The sequence below is a fragment of the Stigmatopora nigra genome, chromosome 22 (genome assembly GCF_051989575.1).
Source record: "Stigmatopora nigra isolate UIUO_SnigA chromosome 22, RoL_Snig_1.1, whole genome shotgun sequence".
In the NCBI taxonomy this organism is placed as follows: Eukaryota; Metazoa; Chordata; class Actinopteri; order Syngnathiformes; family Syngnathidae; genus Stigmatopora; species Stigmatopora nigra.
Genome location: NC_135529.1, coordinates 1,372,039 through 1,389,022, shown reverse-complemented (window position 1 = coordinate 1,389,022; position 16,984 = coordinate 1,372,039). Strand labels below are relative to the sequence as shown.

Sequence of the window (16,984 nt, the reverse complement as noted above, 5' to 3'; positions counted from 1 at the left end):
AATTAGGTTAGTTCCGCCTTTCGATTGGCATGATTCGTCCATAATCTTAGCAACCCTATTTTGATTGGCTAAAGTAGCTCCTTGTCAAACCATTTTACACTTTAGGTTGGTCGTTGTCTACAAGCGTCTGTGGCTTCCACGGCAACCTTGACTATATAAGCAATGATGCGCAAAACACACATCTATAAAAAGAAAGTCAACAATATCGTGAAGAATGCATGTGCATTAATTTTTCTGTGATTGCATATATAGTTCGGCATCTTTTTCAACAAGAAGCTGTTTGCTGGAAAACGTGTGCTTAAGCAATTCAAGTGCGGCGGTTTATAATCGGAGTTATTGGGTTAATTCGAGTGAATTAATTTTTGCATATACTGACTAAAAATCCTCTGGTTCCAATAACGTCATCCTGTTTAGATAAAAAAAAAAAAAACTCGTCAATGACCTCACTTTTATGAGTAACCCGATTTGGTGCACGTATCCCTCTAGCGGTAGAATTAGGGAAGCACATGATGAATAATGTTACATATCTTAATTTTTGTTCATAGGTGAGAAATCACGTTAATGAGGTGAAATGTGTGTAAAGTAGTTATTATTTTTTCGAGAATGTAGCTTTTTACTCTTTCAGTTATCTATCTATCTAGCTCGATCAAAATATGTGGAGTTTGCATGTTCTCCAGAGCCTGCGTGGGTTTTCTCTAGGTGCTCCGGTTTCTCCCACATTCCATAGACATGCATGGTAAGCTGATTGAACACTAAAGAATTGCCCGCAGGTATGGGTGTGAGCGTGAAGGGTTGTTTGTCTTCTTATGCCCTGCGATCGGCTGGCCAACTATTAGTCTAATAGTCTTTATGCTGCAGGGCCTGTGATTGGTTAAATGCTTAAATATGAAAACACACACCTGGAAGCAGCGCAACAAGGGGAAAAGCAACGAAAGGAAGCTGACAGACAATTTGGAATTATTTAATAAGTATTCATGAACAAAATATAATTAACATCAGTTTATGATTCAGGTATTTTTTAGGCCAACAGAGGAGGCCTTGCAGGCCGTCACTGTCCACCACTGATCAAAACCATAAACAATGAACCCGGTCCACAAACCTTTGTGACTTAACAGTTTATTGTAAATCCAAGACAAAGTGTGATTATATTTCTACACATATACAATATGCATATGTGAGCATACAAATTGTCATTAATAACTCGATTCACCTCGGAGACCGAAAAAATGATCAAAAGTAACAGTGAATAACAAGCTATAACATGGATTGCGCCCTTCTGACCACACTGTTAGTAAAGTGGACACAATCAAATAAACTACATCCTTCTATTTGACCAAGCTGCTTCTTATCTAGAATGAGCCAGTCAATTTGTGACAATATAATTAGTTGCCCGTAGCCTAATAGAAATCCACTCCATTTTTCTACAACGAAAATGATTAACAGAAGCACACATTGTCATAATGGTAACACAAGCGCTTAGTAATAATTGGTTAGGGCGTTTTAATTAATCCTTCTTGCCAATATATTCATTTCCAAACTCTAGAAAGCCAGTAAAGTATCCATCCCAACAACATATTCAATTAGAACAGGCTAGAGAATACACATAACACTACATCAACAGATAATAATGAAATATAATGATACACCACATCCAAAGAAACAAATAAAAATTAAAAAAAACACACACAAAGTGGAAAGTGTACAAAGGAATACTGCAGCACACATGATTTCTAAATAAAATTATTTAGGATAGGGGTTCAATGCTTTCAAAAATGCAACTAATGTTATAGCAAGTATTGTTGCCTAACTAGTATAATAATAAGAATTGTGTAGCAATCCTTTTGGAAAAGTGATTTTTTTCTCCCTTCAAATAACATAATTACAGATTGACTTCTAGTGTAAGGAAGTAAATGCGAAAACATCACTGCAAATTAAATTGTCATTTTGGCTGAAAGGTGGACATAGCTTTTGAAATAAATTATAATTGACATTATTAATTTCACAGAAAATACATGTTACCCTACTTAGTGAGAAATTGAATGGGAAAAAGTTTTATGAGTTTGTAAAAGAACTCTAATTTAAATTAAATGTAAAAGCTTTGGAGATATTATTGGATATTTTGAAGCTCAGTTCTAAAAAAAAGACAAATAATTATGTTCACTTTAACAACACAAAACATTTGCATTTTTCAAGCATATTTTGGTAATTATAAGGTCACTCAATCTACATCGATGTTTGCTTTTCTGACCCCAACTTTGTTTTTTTAGTAGAACACACAACATTGGTTATGAGAAACAAAACTATAAGCAACATCATCATACACAATGTTATTATCCACAATGTCTTAGCTGGCTATAGAATTTGAGAAAATAGAATCTCTAATCACAAGGATTGTGATGTTTGACATATTTCACAAATGAACTCTTGCTTGAGATTGGGTGTATAATTATTGCAAAATGGACATAAATATCCAAGGCGTTTTCAGATGTCAAATGTGACATCACATTCATGTTGTGTGCGTGCTCATGCTTTTAAAGGTATTACTGGTCTTTTCCTTTAACCTCATTGTATTTCATGGCGTGCTTTGTACAAAAATCAGCAATAAAAGTTCAATAAGCCAATTTGAGAAGGTTAGGTTATTTACTGAATTTAGATATTTGCAGGCCCAAGTGAAAAGGGGTAAAATGATAAAATAACAAACCAAAAAAACGGCAACACGGATTAGTGGTTAGCGCATCAGCCCCACAGTTATGGGGTCCTGGGTTTGATCCCAGGTCTGTCCTCCAGTGTGGAGTCTGCATGTTCTCCCCAGGCTAATGTGGGTTTTCTCCAGGTACTCTGGTTTCCTCCCACATTCCAAAAGCAGGCATGGTAGGCTGGTTCAACACTGTAAATTGCCCCTAGGTGGGAGTGTGTGTATAAGGTTGTCCGTCTCCTCGTGCCCTGCGATTGGCTGGCCACCAATTCTGGGTGTCCCACTGCCTGGTGCCTGAAGTCAGCTGGGCTCCGGCACCCCTTTGTGAGGATAAGCGGTTCAGAAAATGAATGAATTCAGATTATGCTCTGTGAAACTGGCAGCACAGATGTAAAATGTATATTATTGTGTTTATGCACATGTATATACAGTATGCTTGGGGTGGAGGTTGAAATGTTACTAAAGCACTTAAAGCATTTCAACATGAAAGCAGCACTATTGCAATAATTGAAATTAATCTTGCAATGGCTGTTTGCACATGGCTGATGTTATCTCTTTGGTGGGAGGAGGATCGGCTTTAAACAGTGAAATCAAGGGCGAGGAATTGAAGGACAGCAGTCTAGCATACCTAGTGCTATCTTCCCCTAAAGAGTGGAATGTTTCAGTAGTCTGTCTCTTTACAATTCCAATGGCTCTCCCTTCTGCACGTGTGCTTAATAGATGTTATAAAAGAAATCAACTGATAAGAAATAAGATAAAATATGAAGTTAAACTGCAAACAACAATGTCATGCTAGATTAAATGGGTGTGTTGGAAAGAAATAAGTACCAGGATGGTAATCAAGACCTTTGACCTCAGGTGGGGCCATCAAACTACAACTATTCCATGTCGGGCCCAATGACAGTTGAAAAAAAGAAAGAAAAGAAAAAAGGACGCAAGATTCCCACTGGAATGATGACACCATTTCTGTCACTTCTACTCAATGCCAAATATTGTAAAAATGAGACGTAATAATAGAAACACACACCACCTGATAGAATATCCACAAGAATATTGCAACAATCTCTAATCGAAATACACACACGTACAGCCATAAAATAAAATAAAAACACTACAAAATGCAAGTACTATGGCGTGAAGGAAAAGGGAAGGCTTTCACTAAACCAGCAGGAGTTCTCAAGTGGCAACTGTGGACTTCATGTATCGTCAGCTAGAAGAAATTAAAAGTTAAATAGAGCAGCAAAAAATACAAGTCACAGCCCTATGGATTCTCTCCGCATTTCAGCCTAGTGGTGTACCTGCTTTGAACTAATCTTATTTCAACTTTGCCCTTCCAGGTGTATGCTAGCGTCCTAGTTGCAACACTGTCCTGTGATCTGACTGGAAAATACAACAATGCAAGCAATAAAGCAATTAATGTTGCTTGAAACGTGTGCAATAAGGTAAAGGCTCTACCAAACACTTGGCCTCAGTGTTACTCACAACCTGCTCAGTGCCAACTTGTTACCATTTTATGGTCCTAAAGATCGAGTTGCCTTCATTCTCGACCTAAACAGAACCAGTGCTCTTCACCCAGTGATCCTGAACACTTCTCTCATGACTATGCAGTCTCCTTCCATACTGACAACCTTGCAAACATGGCACATTCACTTTCTGTCAGGCCCCTCTCAGACGAGCTTCACAAACACAGTGTGACCTCTGTGACCTTCATAACTTATTTAGCCAACACGAGAAGCATGTAAAATACTCGTGTGAACTAAAATATGAGTTAAGCACATAGACTTTTGTAAAAGAGAAAAAAATAATGCTTTGTGATCATGCATTCCAGCAAAATGATGCAAACAAAGCGGATGTAATCTTGCGTCAACTATGATTTGGACAGTGAATGGATATCTTTTGACTGGAAAGATGACAAAAGTTACTATTAACTGGGTAAAGGAGTGATATGAAATGTTAAACTCAAATTTGAAAACCAGTCAGGTCCCTAACAATAATCATGATTGTTAATATTTTGATCTTAATGCATCTGGGGATAAAAACATTTGATTTACTTTATTAAAATGCTCCAGCTGATCTAAAATTAGAGCAATATTTAAAATGTGTGAAAATGTATGAAAATGGACATTGTTTTACAATAATTATCGCTATATATTACATATCATATATATCTATATATATGTAATATATACGAGTTTTTGTCATTTACAGGTAAAAGATACCCATTCAACAAAAACATGTATTTTAATGCAACATTTGGTAGGTTATGATTTTAGTGGTTGGAATCAGCAAATATATAAATATCAGTATCATTAACATTTCCCCAATTACAGTGCACTACCTTTATAAACAATTGACTAAATTTCTTTTCAAACACGCTGTTACATCAAAACACCAAATACATTATTTGCATGTAAATCCAGTGAGTCTGGAAGAAGAATGATCATCAAAATCTATGACTTTGGTACGTACCCCTGGCAAGTTATGGTATCTCATGGACACATAATAAAAGCGCTCGATATCAACCTGATGACATGAATCCTCCTACTCTTAAGGACTTAAAGGACCACAGAAAAGCAATGGGAGCAACGCTTACACCTGGAAGAGATCTATCGTGTCCCCGTCAGCTTCTCAAAGCAGGACAACACGTCTTTCGCGTTTCTCCTTTGTGTTGCGTGGCATGCCAAGCGGAGTAAACTGTGTTGTTACATCTGTAAGGCACTACAAGGGAACAAAATCTAAAGGAGGTGGACTAAACACATGGTTGACAGAAGCACACCCACACACACACATACACACACTCACATTTTACATGCCCATGTTATTATAACCACTTTGTGCAATCACATTAAAAATAAAAAGGAACACATATCTATTGATAAAAGGAAACAAAGAGTTTTGAAAGTTCTTGAAAGAAATGGGGTGCAGACTGCTACATTCTATGAATGGGCCCAGTGAAGTCACCTAGATAAGCCAAAACTGACGTTTTGTGGAACACAAAAGAAATATAGCTATAAATACATTAGAAAAGTTTGTTGTCTTCTGTTGGTTCAATTTCCAGACGCCTGCGGCTCAAGGAGGTGGAGTGGAGCGAGTCGTCTCTATTTTCTCTCAACACCGAAAGTGTGGAAATATTAAGACAGTTCAAGGCCATCATTTTTTTTTCTTTGAAGAGCAGCAGGTTTCCGTATTTCACCTTTTCCCAATCTCTTGGAATTCCAAACTTCCAGTCCTTAACCCCTGTTCAGCAGTCCCTTCCCACAGTTAAAATGGGCATGTGAAAGAAAACAAATCAGAAACCCTCCGCTGTCCTAAAATGTTTCAAACTTCCCCCTAACACTAACGACTTTCCTCATCAAGTAAAAACAAAAAAAATCTAATCAAAACTAAGATGGCCCTTTTCAGAGAAAAAAAAACAATTAAAAGAAATCACCTCCAAACATAACACATTTTTCCCCCTCAGAGAATGACTGTGAATGTTATTTTTCCTTCTTTTTCTCAATCCTATCTTCAAGTTGTATGGGGAAGAAGGATGAGGATTGCAAAGTCCTCTGTCTCTGTTCTCAAGTGAGGTTAATGGAACGTTGGGTACAGATGGGGCTAAGGGTGGTCGGTGTGTGGAAGCAGCAGTGCCAAGTCCCGTCTCTCCAGTGTCTTTAGAGGTAAGGGTACTGGTTGACCTTGGTAGGGCTCAGCGGGTATCCAGTGTAGACGGCGGTGGCGGGAGAGGCGCTAATGTAGGCCTGATGGGAAAACTGGGCCTGGTATTGGCTGTGGTGCAGGGTGGGCGAGGGCAGTACGCGATGGCCCACACTGACTGGAAGCTGGTGGACGATGCTCGACGGGTAGCCCCCATGCTGAACCGCGTGACGTGCCGAGCCCTGCGACGCTACCAGGTGAGCCATCGTGCCGCTGGAACCCAAAGCGGCTGGGGTCGTGTAGGTGTAGAGGTGAGGCTGGCTAGAGAGGTGCGTGGCAGCCAGGTGGGGGTGCACATTGCTCGTGTGAGAGGGACTGTTGTGATGGAAGGAGTATGGGGCCTGAGTGGCCATGGTTGGGGTAATGTAGGCTTGCTGGCGGCGGTGACCTCCGTTTCGGTCTGCTACCATTTGCTGCTGGGCCTGGGGGAGAGGATGAAAGATGGATGACGCAGGGTTTCCTTTCTGAACACTTTTGCCCTTTACACCTGTTACATATTCTGTCATTTGCTGCATTCCATCCAAGTTAATGTGGAATTCATTCACTTCTTAAAACTATTGACTATACGACATGTACACTATGATAATATGAAACAATCAAATTACTATAAGTGGTCAATTATCTGAGTTAATCAAGTCAAGTCACATTTATTTATGAATCACAACAAATGTTTCAAAGGATTTCAGAGGCCCAAAGTTCACAGGCAATTAAAACATACACTGAGCAAAGATTGACCTGTACTGTACTGCACCTACTATGTATACGTAAAGATATTTAGTCTAGATTTCACAATTTTAATGTGTGTTTTTACCTGGCTGAGATTAAGAGGCTGCTGCTGCTGCTGGAAGGGGTGTGGCCCTGAGCGCTGCTGTCTGTACGATGCAGTTACACCACCCGGGATTTGAGTATTGCCCGAAAGAAATCCATTTGAGGATATGAACTTATAAGTTGAATTCTGACGGTTTATCGTATCTGCACAGAGGGAGGAAAATGTGTTAGTGATCAGAAATGGCTACTTGCAATGGAGAAGCACCGTAATTTCTCAACACTGCGACAAAGAAATTTCCCGAATACGGGATGAATAAAGTTTTCCAATCCAATCCAATACAATACCTGGCATCAAACGTTCGCATTCATTCACAACCTCGCTGGTCTGAGATTTGAGAGGGGGGATGATGATTGTGCGTGGATTGCCATTGTTGTAGTTGTCCAGTAGGGCAGTCTTTGTGTCACAACTGTTGTTATTATTGTTATTATTGGTGGGTCTCAGCTCCACAGTGTAAGGACTGTTGTTGCTGCAACAGTCGGTGTCAGGTGAGTCATGGACGGTCACACAGCTGATCACGTTTTTCCTTTGTTTCGATGACGAGCTGTTGGGGAAACAATGAGCACCAGGTTACAAATTTCAGTACATATTGTATAGAGTAGAATGATAAGCCAAAGAAATTAAGTTTTTGCCATAATGGGGGTAGAGTGGTATATTTTTAGTACTCTGTGGAGTTCAACTGCATAATAAAAAAAACAAAAACAAAATAATGACGGTCATTTTTAACTGTAAGGTTGCAGGAATAGCTGTGGATGTGGATTGCAGTGATGTAGAACTGTAACCAACATCTATTGCTTTATTTGGTGAAGAAAAACAAACTCCAAACACTATAATGAAAATTATATATGCCACTCTGGCAGTCAATAACTACTTTCCTTAGCAGATAATATGTAATTTCACTGCAAGAGCGCCAATATGTCACTGAGAATTTCAGAAATGTAAGAACAATATCTAAAAAGATCTAACCAACTAAATCAGACTGGAGTCTATTAATGATATCAAAAAAATATAACGGTGGATTTTCGCATGACTATCATCAAATGTGCCAAGTTCATCACACAAAAGTGCTTATATTTTTTTAAAGCAGCACTTGCTTAAATAAGGCAGAGATAACAGAATCAATGATGACATTTATCTTATAATGGTTAACCCACCCATTGTTTTGTTTGTGATCATCCTCCTCATCTGTGTCACTGCTGATGGTGATGATGCTGACCGCCGGGCTAGGCGTGTCAGGGATGATGATGGTCTGCCTGGGGAGATGCTGCTGGTGCGGATGGCCACGAGTCGTGCTAGAAGCCTGTTCGGCCTCAGGAGCTCCCCAGCTCCCGCCCCCACAGCCTTGTTGGGATGGACAAACCGAGGCCGTGCTGCTCTGGATTGCGCATCGTGGGGGCGTGTTCTCCTTCACCCTTTTGGAGCGTTGTGGTGAAAGCATCGCCTGAGTGGACGACACTTCATATGCTGAAGTATTCCTTTGAGGAACAAAGAAGATAAGTTGTGACGTCAGAAGCGTGACAACTAAGGCTACATTCCCACCCTAGTAAATGGTCCTTTCTGGAGGTCTAAGCCATCAAGCATTTGAGGTCATTTTTAGTCTGATAGCTTGAAGTGCACTACCAAGAAGCAATGTATATTTTTTGCGCCTTTATCCACCATTTCTAGTTTATGTGTGTTGTTTAATTTGTCAAAAAGTGGGGATGTATTGCACAAGTTGATGAAGTTTATTTCAAATGTGTGTGAGTGAGCCATCAGTCTTAATTAATATCATATTGGTATGCAAGTATGAAAAAGCCAAGGTCGGATTTAAAAACATCAACTTCAGAAGGCTAGTTCTTACAATTATTTTAATGTAATATTTTAACTTTTTGGAATGGGGAGTTGTTGATTTTTGCTACAAGCTATTATTTAAATTACGGTAGATCATTAAAATAAATATTTATAATAACATACAGATATAAAAAAGATATTCTTGTGAGATGTGTCACATATTGTGTCACAAATTAATGGAATGAATGAAGTTTCTAGAACTTCTAATACTGTGGTGGGACGGCCTATACTGTAATTTGACCAATAGAATTGTTATTAAAACACACCTGGCAGAGTTCTGGTGCTGTTTGTTCTTTTTGGAAGAGGCGTTATTATTGGACGAGGGTTGCCGCATAACATGTGCCACTCCAACATTGAGCGTCTGGTTGGATGGGAGCGTGACGTGGCTGGCCAACAAGGCTGGCTGCTGCATGATGGGATTATAATGGCTACCGTGTGGGTGGGAATTCCTGATGGAGAGAAAACATTTTTCAGTTAAAATTGTTAGAAGATGAGCACAGCCTGAGACAAACACCTGCATAGCAATATTGGTAGAAAAATATAAAACTATTTATTGTGACAATTTGAGAAACTGATATTTCTAAGTACTGTTTTCAGAATAGGATTATTGCCAGGCCTCTGTTTAAAATGATTGGATGCCTATATCTTCATTGGAAACTCATATTAGTTAAAATAAAAAATGATAAGATTTACAAATGTTAGGTTTATTTTAAGAACACTCTTTAAAATTTAGGCTGCTGTGTCAAAATGTAAATTTTGTACAGTAAATAAATCAGCACGTTACTATATGCACAACACTGTACATTCCAAATACTGTCATTTGTACTGCTCACAAGCCAGCAGGTGTCAGTAAAATCTATTTCAAAAGAAAATTACAAGATGATTAAAGGGAATAAGCTACGTACAAAGAAAAAAAGGGGGGGGCATAGGAGCTGACACGAGCAGCCGAGCGATAGCTCTGCAGAGGAAGTGCGACACTTTCCTGATTCTTTCTCGATAAACCACTAAGCTACCAAGGGAATGGTGGTGGTGAGGGGTTGTGAGCTTCCTCACAAATGGACATTTGAGAAGGCATTTAAACATACTGAACAGTACATTTTCCCTACAACTGTTATTTAGACTTCTCTTCCCGCAGGTTGCCTTCTCGCATCAGTCTATCCACTTGTCAAAGCGTCACAGAGAAATTCTCTTCATGTTCGTCTGGCCCATCCCCCTGAGGTCACACTGCTCTTATAAATGCACTTGTGTTCTTGTGAGTCGATCAAGATAAAGGACGGGTTGTCAGGGAGATACTGAGCCCATCGTCGATCATGTTTCCTTTTGATTTAGTTACTTTTGGTCATCGAATACCCATAAACACAATTATGTGTTTAGTGTTATGATAGATGATCTGTATCTGTGATTACATTACAAGCATTTCCTTTTTAAAAGTGTGACATTTCCAAGTTTAGGCAAATATTTTCATGATAGATTGGCAAAACCTTTGCCTGGAATTTGCTGTTTGCCATCACACCATTACAATAGGATGTTTAAAGGGCAAAAATGTAACCTCCATTTTTCACTCTGTAATCACTAGAAACATGAAAGCAAACTTTAGTGTCAATCTGTCTAGTAGTTTTGATACAATTGGACATAAAAAGTGTGCCTCCCTCACTACGCTTATTAACCATTTCATGTGCAGTGGTCACAGCCAATAACAATTGCGGTTGAATATAATACTCCACAACTATTTCTGTCAAGTGAATGAGTGTTGTGTCTATAGCTGTTATTGGCAGGAAAGGAATTAAGCAAAATTTTAATGTCTGAAATAATTTGGACGTGGATATTTACCTCCAGTTGGCGAGAGGCTGTGTGGCGCTCATGGAGTCAGAGATGACGGCGGCATGCTGAACTGAGGTGTGAGTGAGCTGCTGCCAGGCTGGAGGCAGTAAGATCTGCTGGGTGCCATTAGGCCAGGCCTGCTGAGATAAGATCAGACAGAGGGATTCAGAAAAGAGGGGAATCTTTGAAAAGTGGGCATTCACACGCATTCATCCTTTGTGGGAAATTTACCATAAAAACATGAGCACATCACATAAATGCATAATCAAGTAGAAGGGTGTGATCACCAAATACTTCACAAAAGTCAAACCCTTTTTAACAAAAGACCTAAGATCAAGACTTTATAAACTATTATTTGTTTGTCACTCTGTGTGTTCCAACTATGATAGATGAGTTATTAGTTATTCAAGTTGGTGGGAAAGCTTCTGCTATATTTTTAGAGAGGACAAAAAGACATTGCTTGTATGCATGCACGTGTCTGCATGCCAGAGTGCCTACCCATATTTGTTTGATACTCTATGTAACACTAATAGTTTAATGCAGTTGTAATGAGTAATGCTTGAATGTCAGCGCGAATGAATAGTTCATTAAATACCATTTGCGCATCTGTTTACGAGGTGATTGGTATGCGCTGAATGGCATGTGGGTCGAATAAGAAAGAGGTGTCATACAGAATTCAAAGCAGACCATGTGTGTACGAAATTATCATTTTTTTTCTCTCCAAATATTTAACCTAAAATCCCTATTTTCTTACATGGAGGATTCTTTTCCCCATGCCAAATTACGAAGTTGCAGCCTCACTGATTTCAAAAGGAACATTCCTGTGTTAAGACAGCCTTTACATTTAAGGCCTTATATCAACATGCCATTATGACACAGTAATACTGGACATCCATCACCTGGCCGATTCTCTCCACACACTTCTACGTTCCTCTCTCACTGGGTGTCTGGGTTGTGTAAATTGCCTGTCTGCCCTGCAACGGTAACCCAGTTAAGAGGCCCCTTTTTTTTTCTCTTCACACTGCCCACCAGTACAATCAGTAGTCCGCCACCTCCCACCTCACCCAAAGGCTCCCGGGGTGAAAACCCTTTGTCACTTCAGGGCTCTGAAAGCTGCAGCTCTCACTCCCTGATTGTTTCCACATTTTCTGCATTCCTGCACCAGATAAAGGTTTTGTTGGTTGTCCTGCCTCACTGTTTTGGGACCTTCTTCAATGCTCACACTCATGAAGGTTGAGGAATAATGGCAATGGGCTCGGGTGCAACATTACAGTGAGGTCTAGGGCACAGGTGGGGGGGAAAAGCAGCCCGGTGAGACCTCCCACCGTGACGGAGTAAACACAAGGATATGCATACAGGCAGTTAGTAGGTGTGCTGCATGCCGGGCCATATAAACCATCTGTTTATGTTAACGAGAGCCTTGTGCCTTCACTTAACATGCGCGTCCACACTCCCCCCACAGAAGGTACACGTACTGACAAGCAGCCTGGGGACATGCACTTCAAGTGTCAATATAAGACATTTACATTTGCTGTCTTCTTAAAAAGACTGTTATTTGGTCTTTACTCGATTCATCATGTTATTCATGTTCATGAATTTGGCAAATCTATAAATGATCAGCTCTTTTAGGGTCCAATTCAAGCTTCCCCCTGACCTCTTATGGTCCTTGGAGGCCTCTAATTCGGGGAGGCTGATTCGGAAGCAGCCCCGGAGCTAATCACCATTTGGTATCTGGCAGATTAAGGCACTGTAGAAACACAGGCATGCTCTCGCACACATACACGCACTCAAAGGTTTTGCCGCATGTGTGCCTGCCTGCCTGCCTGCCTACTGCATGATTAACTGGAGATAAGGGGGTGCTTCAAACTCCAAAGATTCTCAGACATATTTAAGCCTTCCTGGATTTTTCCTTTGGGGAAAAAGGTGGTGATGGATGGGAGAAGTCGACAGTGCACGTGTGCTACCGTTCACTCTTACTTCTTTTGACATTATATTAACAGCTACAAGTCACCAGCTACATTGCGCAGTGCAGGCTTGAGTAAAGGGCTTCTCTGCATGAGAGGCCCTTGTCCAATGTGCATCAAAGCGTAGCAGCTTCAGCCTCCAGCAGAGCACAGACAGTCAGTGAGGAGGACGAGGAAAGAAGGGGAGAAAGGAAGTAATCCATGAGAGTGCGCAACCTAAATTCATTCAAAAAAGCAAAGGGGGGAAAAAGTGATAGAAGGACAACAGTTGCCGCCTCTGTCGACACGATTTTAGTTTCTTTGAGAAGATTTCCTAGATTAATTTCCTGCAATATCAGCAACTGACAATCATAGAATCTGCACTGGAGTTCGAAGAAGGTTGGAGAAGTTTAGTATGGATTTTTTCTTATTCTACCTTTTTATTTGCCTTTTCTGACAGATTTCAAAACAGATCCGGGCCATCAAAGGTCCAACAGCGTTGAACTCTGAGATCAAAAGTGTTCTTCAGGACAAAAAAATATGAGCTGAATATCTTCCAATCTAGAGAAGAACTATCTATTCTTCCATTTTAAGTGTCTGTATTTGGACTGGCCCACTTCTGCCCACATTATGTCAATTAGTTAGTATGAAGCCAATTGGAAATTTTTTGTACCTGAGTGAGAAGGCCTGGTTGGATCTGCAAAGGTTGGGCGCCCGGGGCCTGTGTCACTATAGGAACAGCATTCTCCATCCGCATGGAGTAACTGTTGTGCTTGGAAGGTGATGCCTGTAGTCCTGTGAAGGAGCCAAAAACAAAACAAAGGATGTCAACAATCTAACATGCAAGTCATGTTTAAAGTTTAAATTCTGTTATTAGAAGAATAAAAATATCGTGTTAGTGCAGACGAATAAAATGATGACCTCAACCTAATATTGTCTTGTTTGAGGTGTTGAACTGTGTTATGTGGTGCTTTTTTTGTCACCATGAACGAGTTCATGGAAGCAAAAAGTGACATTATAGCCGGTTGGAACTTTCCAGTAAAGAGCAAACATGTCAAAAAAAGTATGTCTTTGCACATTGGAAAGAACATGAACGCTCATAAAAAATGGCAAACATTTTATCTTGAATCTTACTCTTAAGGCAAAATCCAAAGTAAAGCTTAATCTATAATACATTGACGGCAGTGGACATTCAATCCATTTGGATCTGCTAATGCATTCTGAGCGCTGCATGCCTTACCTTGGAAGCCAGAAGGACAGACGATGAGTGCTTGCTGGAATGGATCGGGTCGGGCGGCGCAGAGCTGAGGAGCCCCCGTCTGCAGGGGCATGCTCCGTTGGGCCACAGCTGCCATGGAGGCAGCGGAGGGCTGGTAAAGTGCAGATTGGTAGTTTAGTATGGACACATCGGGACTTACAAAAGAAAATGGTAGAATTGTTGATGGAAAAGGGAGCTATGTTGTTGTCTAAAGAAATGACGGGACCAAAATTGAGGGATGTTTAAGACAACTGCAGACACAGTCGATGACCAATTGGGACAATGTCACATCTGCCTGAGAACTTTAATTGTGAAAAGCAGTTCAACTATCACAAGCTATGGTTCAGTGCAAATGTATATTACTCTACAAAGAAGTGAAGAGTAACCCAAAAATATATATAATACATTTTTGGAGCCAGTGTTTCATTTTGTGTTCATGCCAAAAGAGTGAGGTTGCACTATGAGTGATTGTGCTGTGCAACAATGGCCTTCTAACTACATGAAAAATTGCTGTTTGTTTCAATAAAACAATGCAGCATGAACAAAACAAATGAATACTTGAAATATGTTACAAAATGACAGTTAGCCTCTAAAATGAAGTGCCGAGAACTTTGGTATTTCATATCACAGTCTGCAAATCAATGTGGAAGAAAGGAGGAAATATTTGTCATATCCAACAGTCATTCATCAATAATATAACTTTCTTTTGCTAGTGCAACATGGTTTAACCATAAATAAGAAGTGTGCAATACCACTACCAAGAAGCATCCTAGAGTAAAAGAGATAACACTGTTTGCTCATTATTTGCTTTGGGATTCATCCACTGGTCATCATGTCGTATGAGGAGTAGGAAATGCATAGGATCTTCATTTTTCATTTATGTGGTAAAAACAATTAGAAGAAGCATAATCAATGATGCACAGTCATTCATCATAATTGACAGAAACTAAATACAAGGCAAAAAGATAGATGTGATTTGCAAATTAATTATGATAAGTAATCAAAATAAGTAGAATTGATAGATGGCTCATCTGCGAGAACTGAAGTGCAAAAAAATGAAGCGTGGTTGCATCATATATAGCGTGACGGAGATGCTTAAATAGAATTGAAGATAACAATATTTGGCAAAGTCAAATGTCAGCAGTTCCGCTTCCACAACACAGGGAAGAGGAAGTGCCACAAGCTAGATCTTAGAAATTGGAGAGAAAGGGATAAGGACAGAAGAGGGCAAGAACGAGAGGAGGGAATGAGATGAAGCCAGCGGTGAAGGGATTCTCTAGGCCTTAAAGCTTCAGACTGCAAGATAAGCAGGAAGCAGGGCTTGTCATGTGTGCAATCAGCACTCTGTGACAATCCCATAGGAGCTGGCTGTAGACTGAAAAATGTAGCCAGACAGAAACAAAAGGCAGAAAAGCAAGATGGCAAGCCAGAAAATGTGAGCACATGTTTGGGTTCAAACATCTGGTCATGGGCTACTAAGCTCCTCAACATTCATTTAGTATCAATATGGTGTCTAGAAAATAATGCCTAAAAACATTTATAAAGAGGATTTGACACTATTAAAGTCAATAACTGTATAACCAGTTTTTTATATATTTTTGTTATATATGTGATAAATTATAAGATTGTCCTGTGATGGGATTTGATATCTGTAAATGAGCAAACGTACTGGTAAACTATATTTCACAACAGCAGGGGGAGCCCCGAGGCTGACACACATGTATTTCACTGTACAGTTTAGAGAGCCTTCTAAAATGAAAGGAATTACACAGTAACAGCATGCAGCGTTCCAATTTTGCAGGCACATTTGATGTGCCAATACATGCAATCTTTGCGTGGCAGACCAAAGACAAAAAAAAAGTATATATTGACTTTCACCTGGCTGTGCACAGTGTTGAGCTGGTTGTTGAAGGTCATGGTGAGATTGGTGGAGGTGCTGGGGGCCACATGGGTGATGAAGGGCGTCTTGCTCTGGTTGACCGTATCATACATGTTAACACGCCGCTTACAGATCTCCATATTCTGGAAGCATGACTTCACACTAGAACAGGATTGGAGACACAGTTAGTGAATGTCAGATGCATTTAGATTTCAATTTTTAAAAGGCAATGAGGCAAATGGAAAGAATGAGCGTACTGAGTGCTGTGTGGGAAATCAAGGAGGTGAGACATCGTGACGAAAGGGTGGTTGAGTGTTTCAATGGGTGTGATTCTCTTGTCTGCGTCGATAGTCAGCATCTTGGTTAACAAATCGATGAATTCCCTCCTGTCGGCTTTCTCCGCCAACAAGTCGCTCCCCTCCAGATCTGATGTCATGTTCACCTGGAGAAACCAAAAAAAGGGCACTGTCATGCCAACATCATATAAACATATAATGCTGTTGTCTCCAGTGACATTGTAAACATCTACGCTGTTATTTGTAATGCCAATTGAAACAACATTCTAAACTGACTCACCAGGGTAAAAATTGGTGTAATTAATGCTCCTCCACATATACATTTAATGGGACTGTTCCCACTACCAACCAGTTATACACAAAAGTAAACAAAATGTCATTGAAAACACAATCTCATTATTGAAGGTGAAGATTTATTATAAATAGGTTGAGGTTTGCCAATAAGCAAACTAAACGAGGCAAATTGGGCTCGCTGCGGCTCCTTCCCTGTGTTTAAACAAGCACCAAGGTCATGATATAGCTGCCCTTTGTTTCAACCAAGAAGATTGTCAGGCGGAGTGAGGACATCAGGGGAGCAGACAGGCTGCCTTGTTTGCTGTGACATGCAGAGGAAAAAGCCTGCTTTCATAAAGGTGCGAGCGCTTATCTGCAAGCCTGCTGAGGGGCTATCAGATGTGCTGCCAGTCAACGCAAATATGATGCCATTCTTTTTTCCCATGCATGTTATTCATAGTCTGTGA

At 40.1% G+C, this 16,984-nt stretch overlaps 1 protein-coding gene across 2 annotated transcripts in view; it reads right to left on the bottom strand.

The window, feature by feature from the left end:
- Positions 1 to 1,100: 1,100 nt before the first annotated feature.
- LOC144215449 (homeodomain-interacting protein kinase 2-like) overlaps positions 1,101 to 16,984 on the bottom strand; it is a 57,521-nt gene continuing 41,637 nt past the window's right edge. The window contains exons 6-15 of one of the 2 annotated variants that reach the window (XM_077744385.1): positions 16,206 to 16,390; positions 15,948 to 16,110; positions 14,052 to 14,181; positions 13,485 to 13,606; positions 10,878 to 11,008; positions 9,314 to 9,496; positions 8,372 to 8,692; positions 7,505 to 7,761; positions 7,203 to 7,363; positions 1,101 to 6,813 (exon numbers count right to left, since the gene is read on the bottom strand). In XM_077744385.1, coding sequence (XP_077600511.1) covers positions 6,349 to 6,813; positions 7,203 to 7,363; positions 7,505 to 7,761; positions 8,372 to 8,692; positions 9,314 to 9,496; positions 10,878 to 11,008; positions 13,485 to 13,606; positions 14,052 to 14,181; positions 15,948 to 16,110; positions 16,206 to 16,390 — 2,118 coding nt within the window. In that variant the 3' untranslated portion in view covers positions 1,101 to 6,348. The remainder of the gene's footprint in view (positions 6,814 to 7,202; positions 7,364 to 7,504; positions 7,762 to 8,371; positions 8,693 to 9,313; positions 9,497 to 10,877; positions 11,009 to 13,484; positions 13,607 to 14,051; positions 14,182 to 15,947; positions 16,111 to 16,205; positions 16,391 to 16,984) is intronic. The other variant, XM_077744386.1, reaches the window with a different exon arrangement.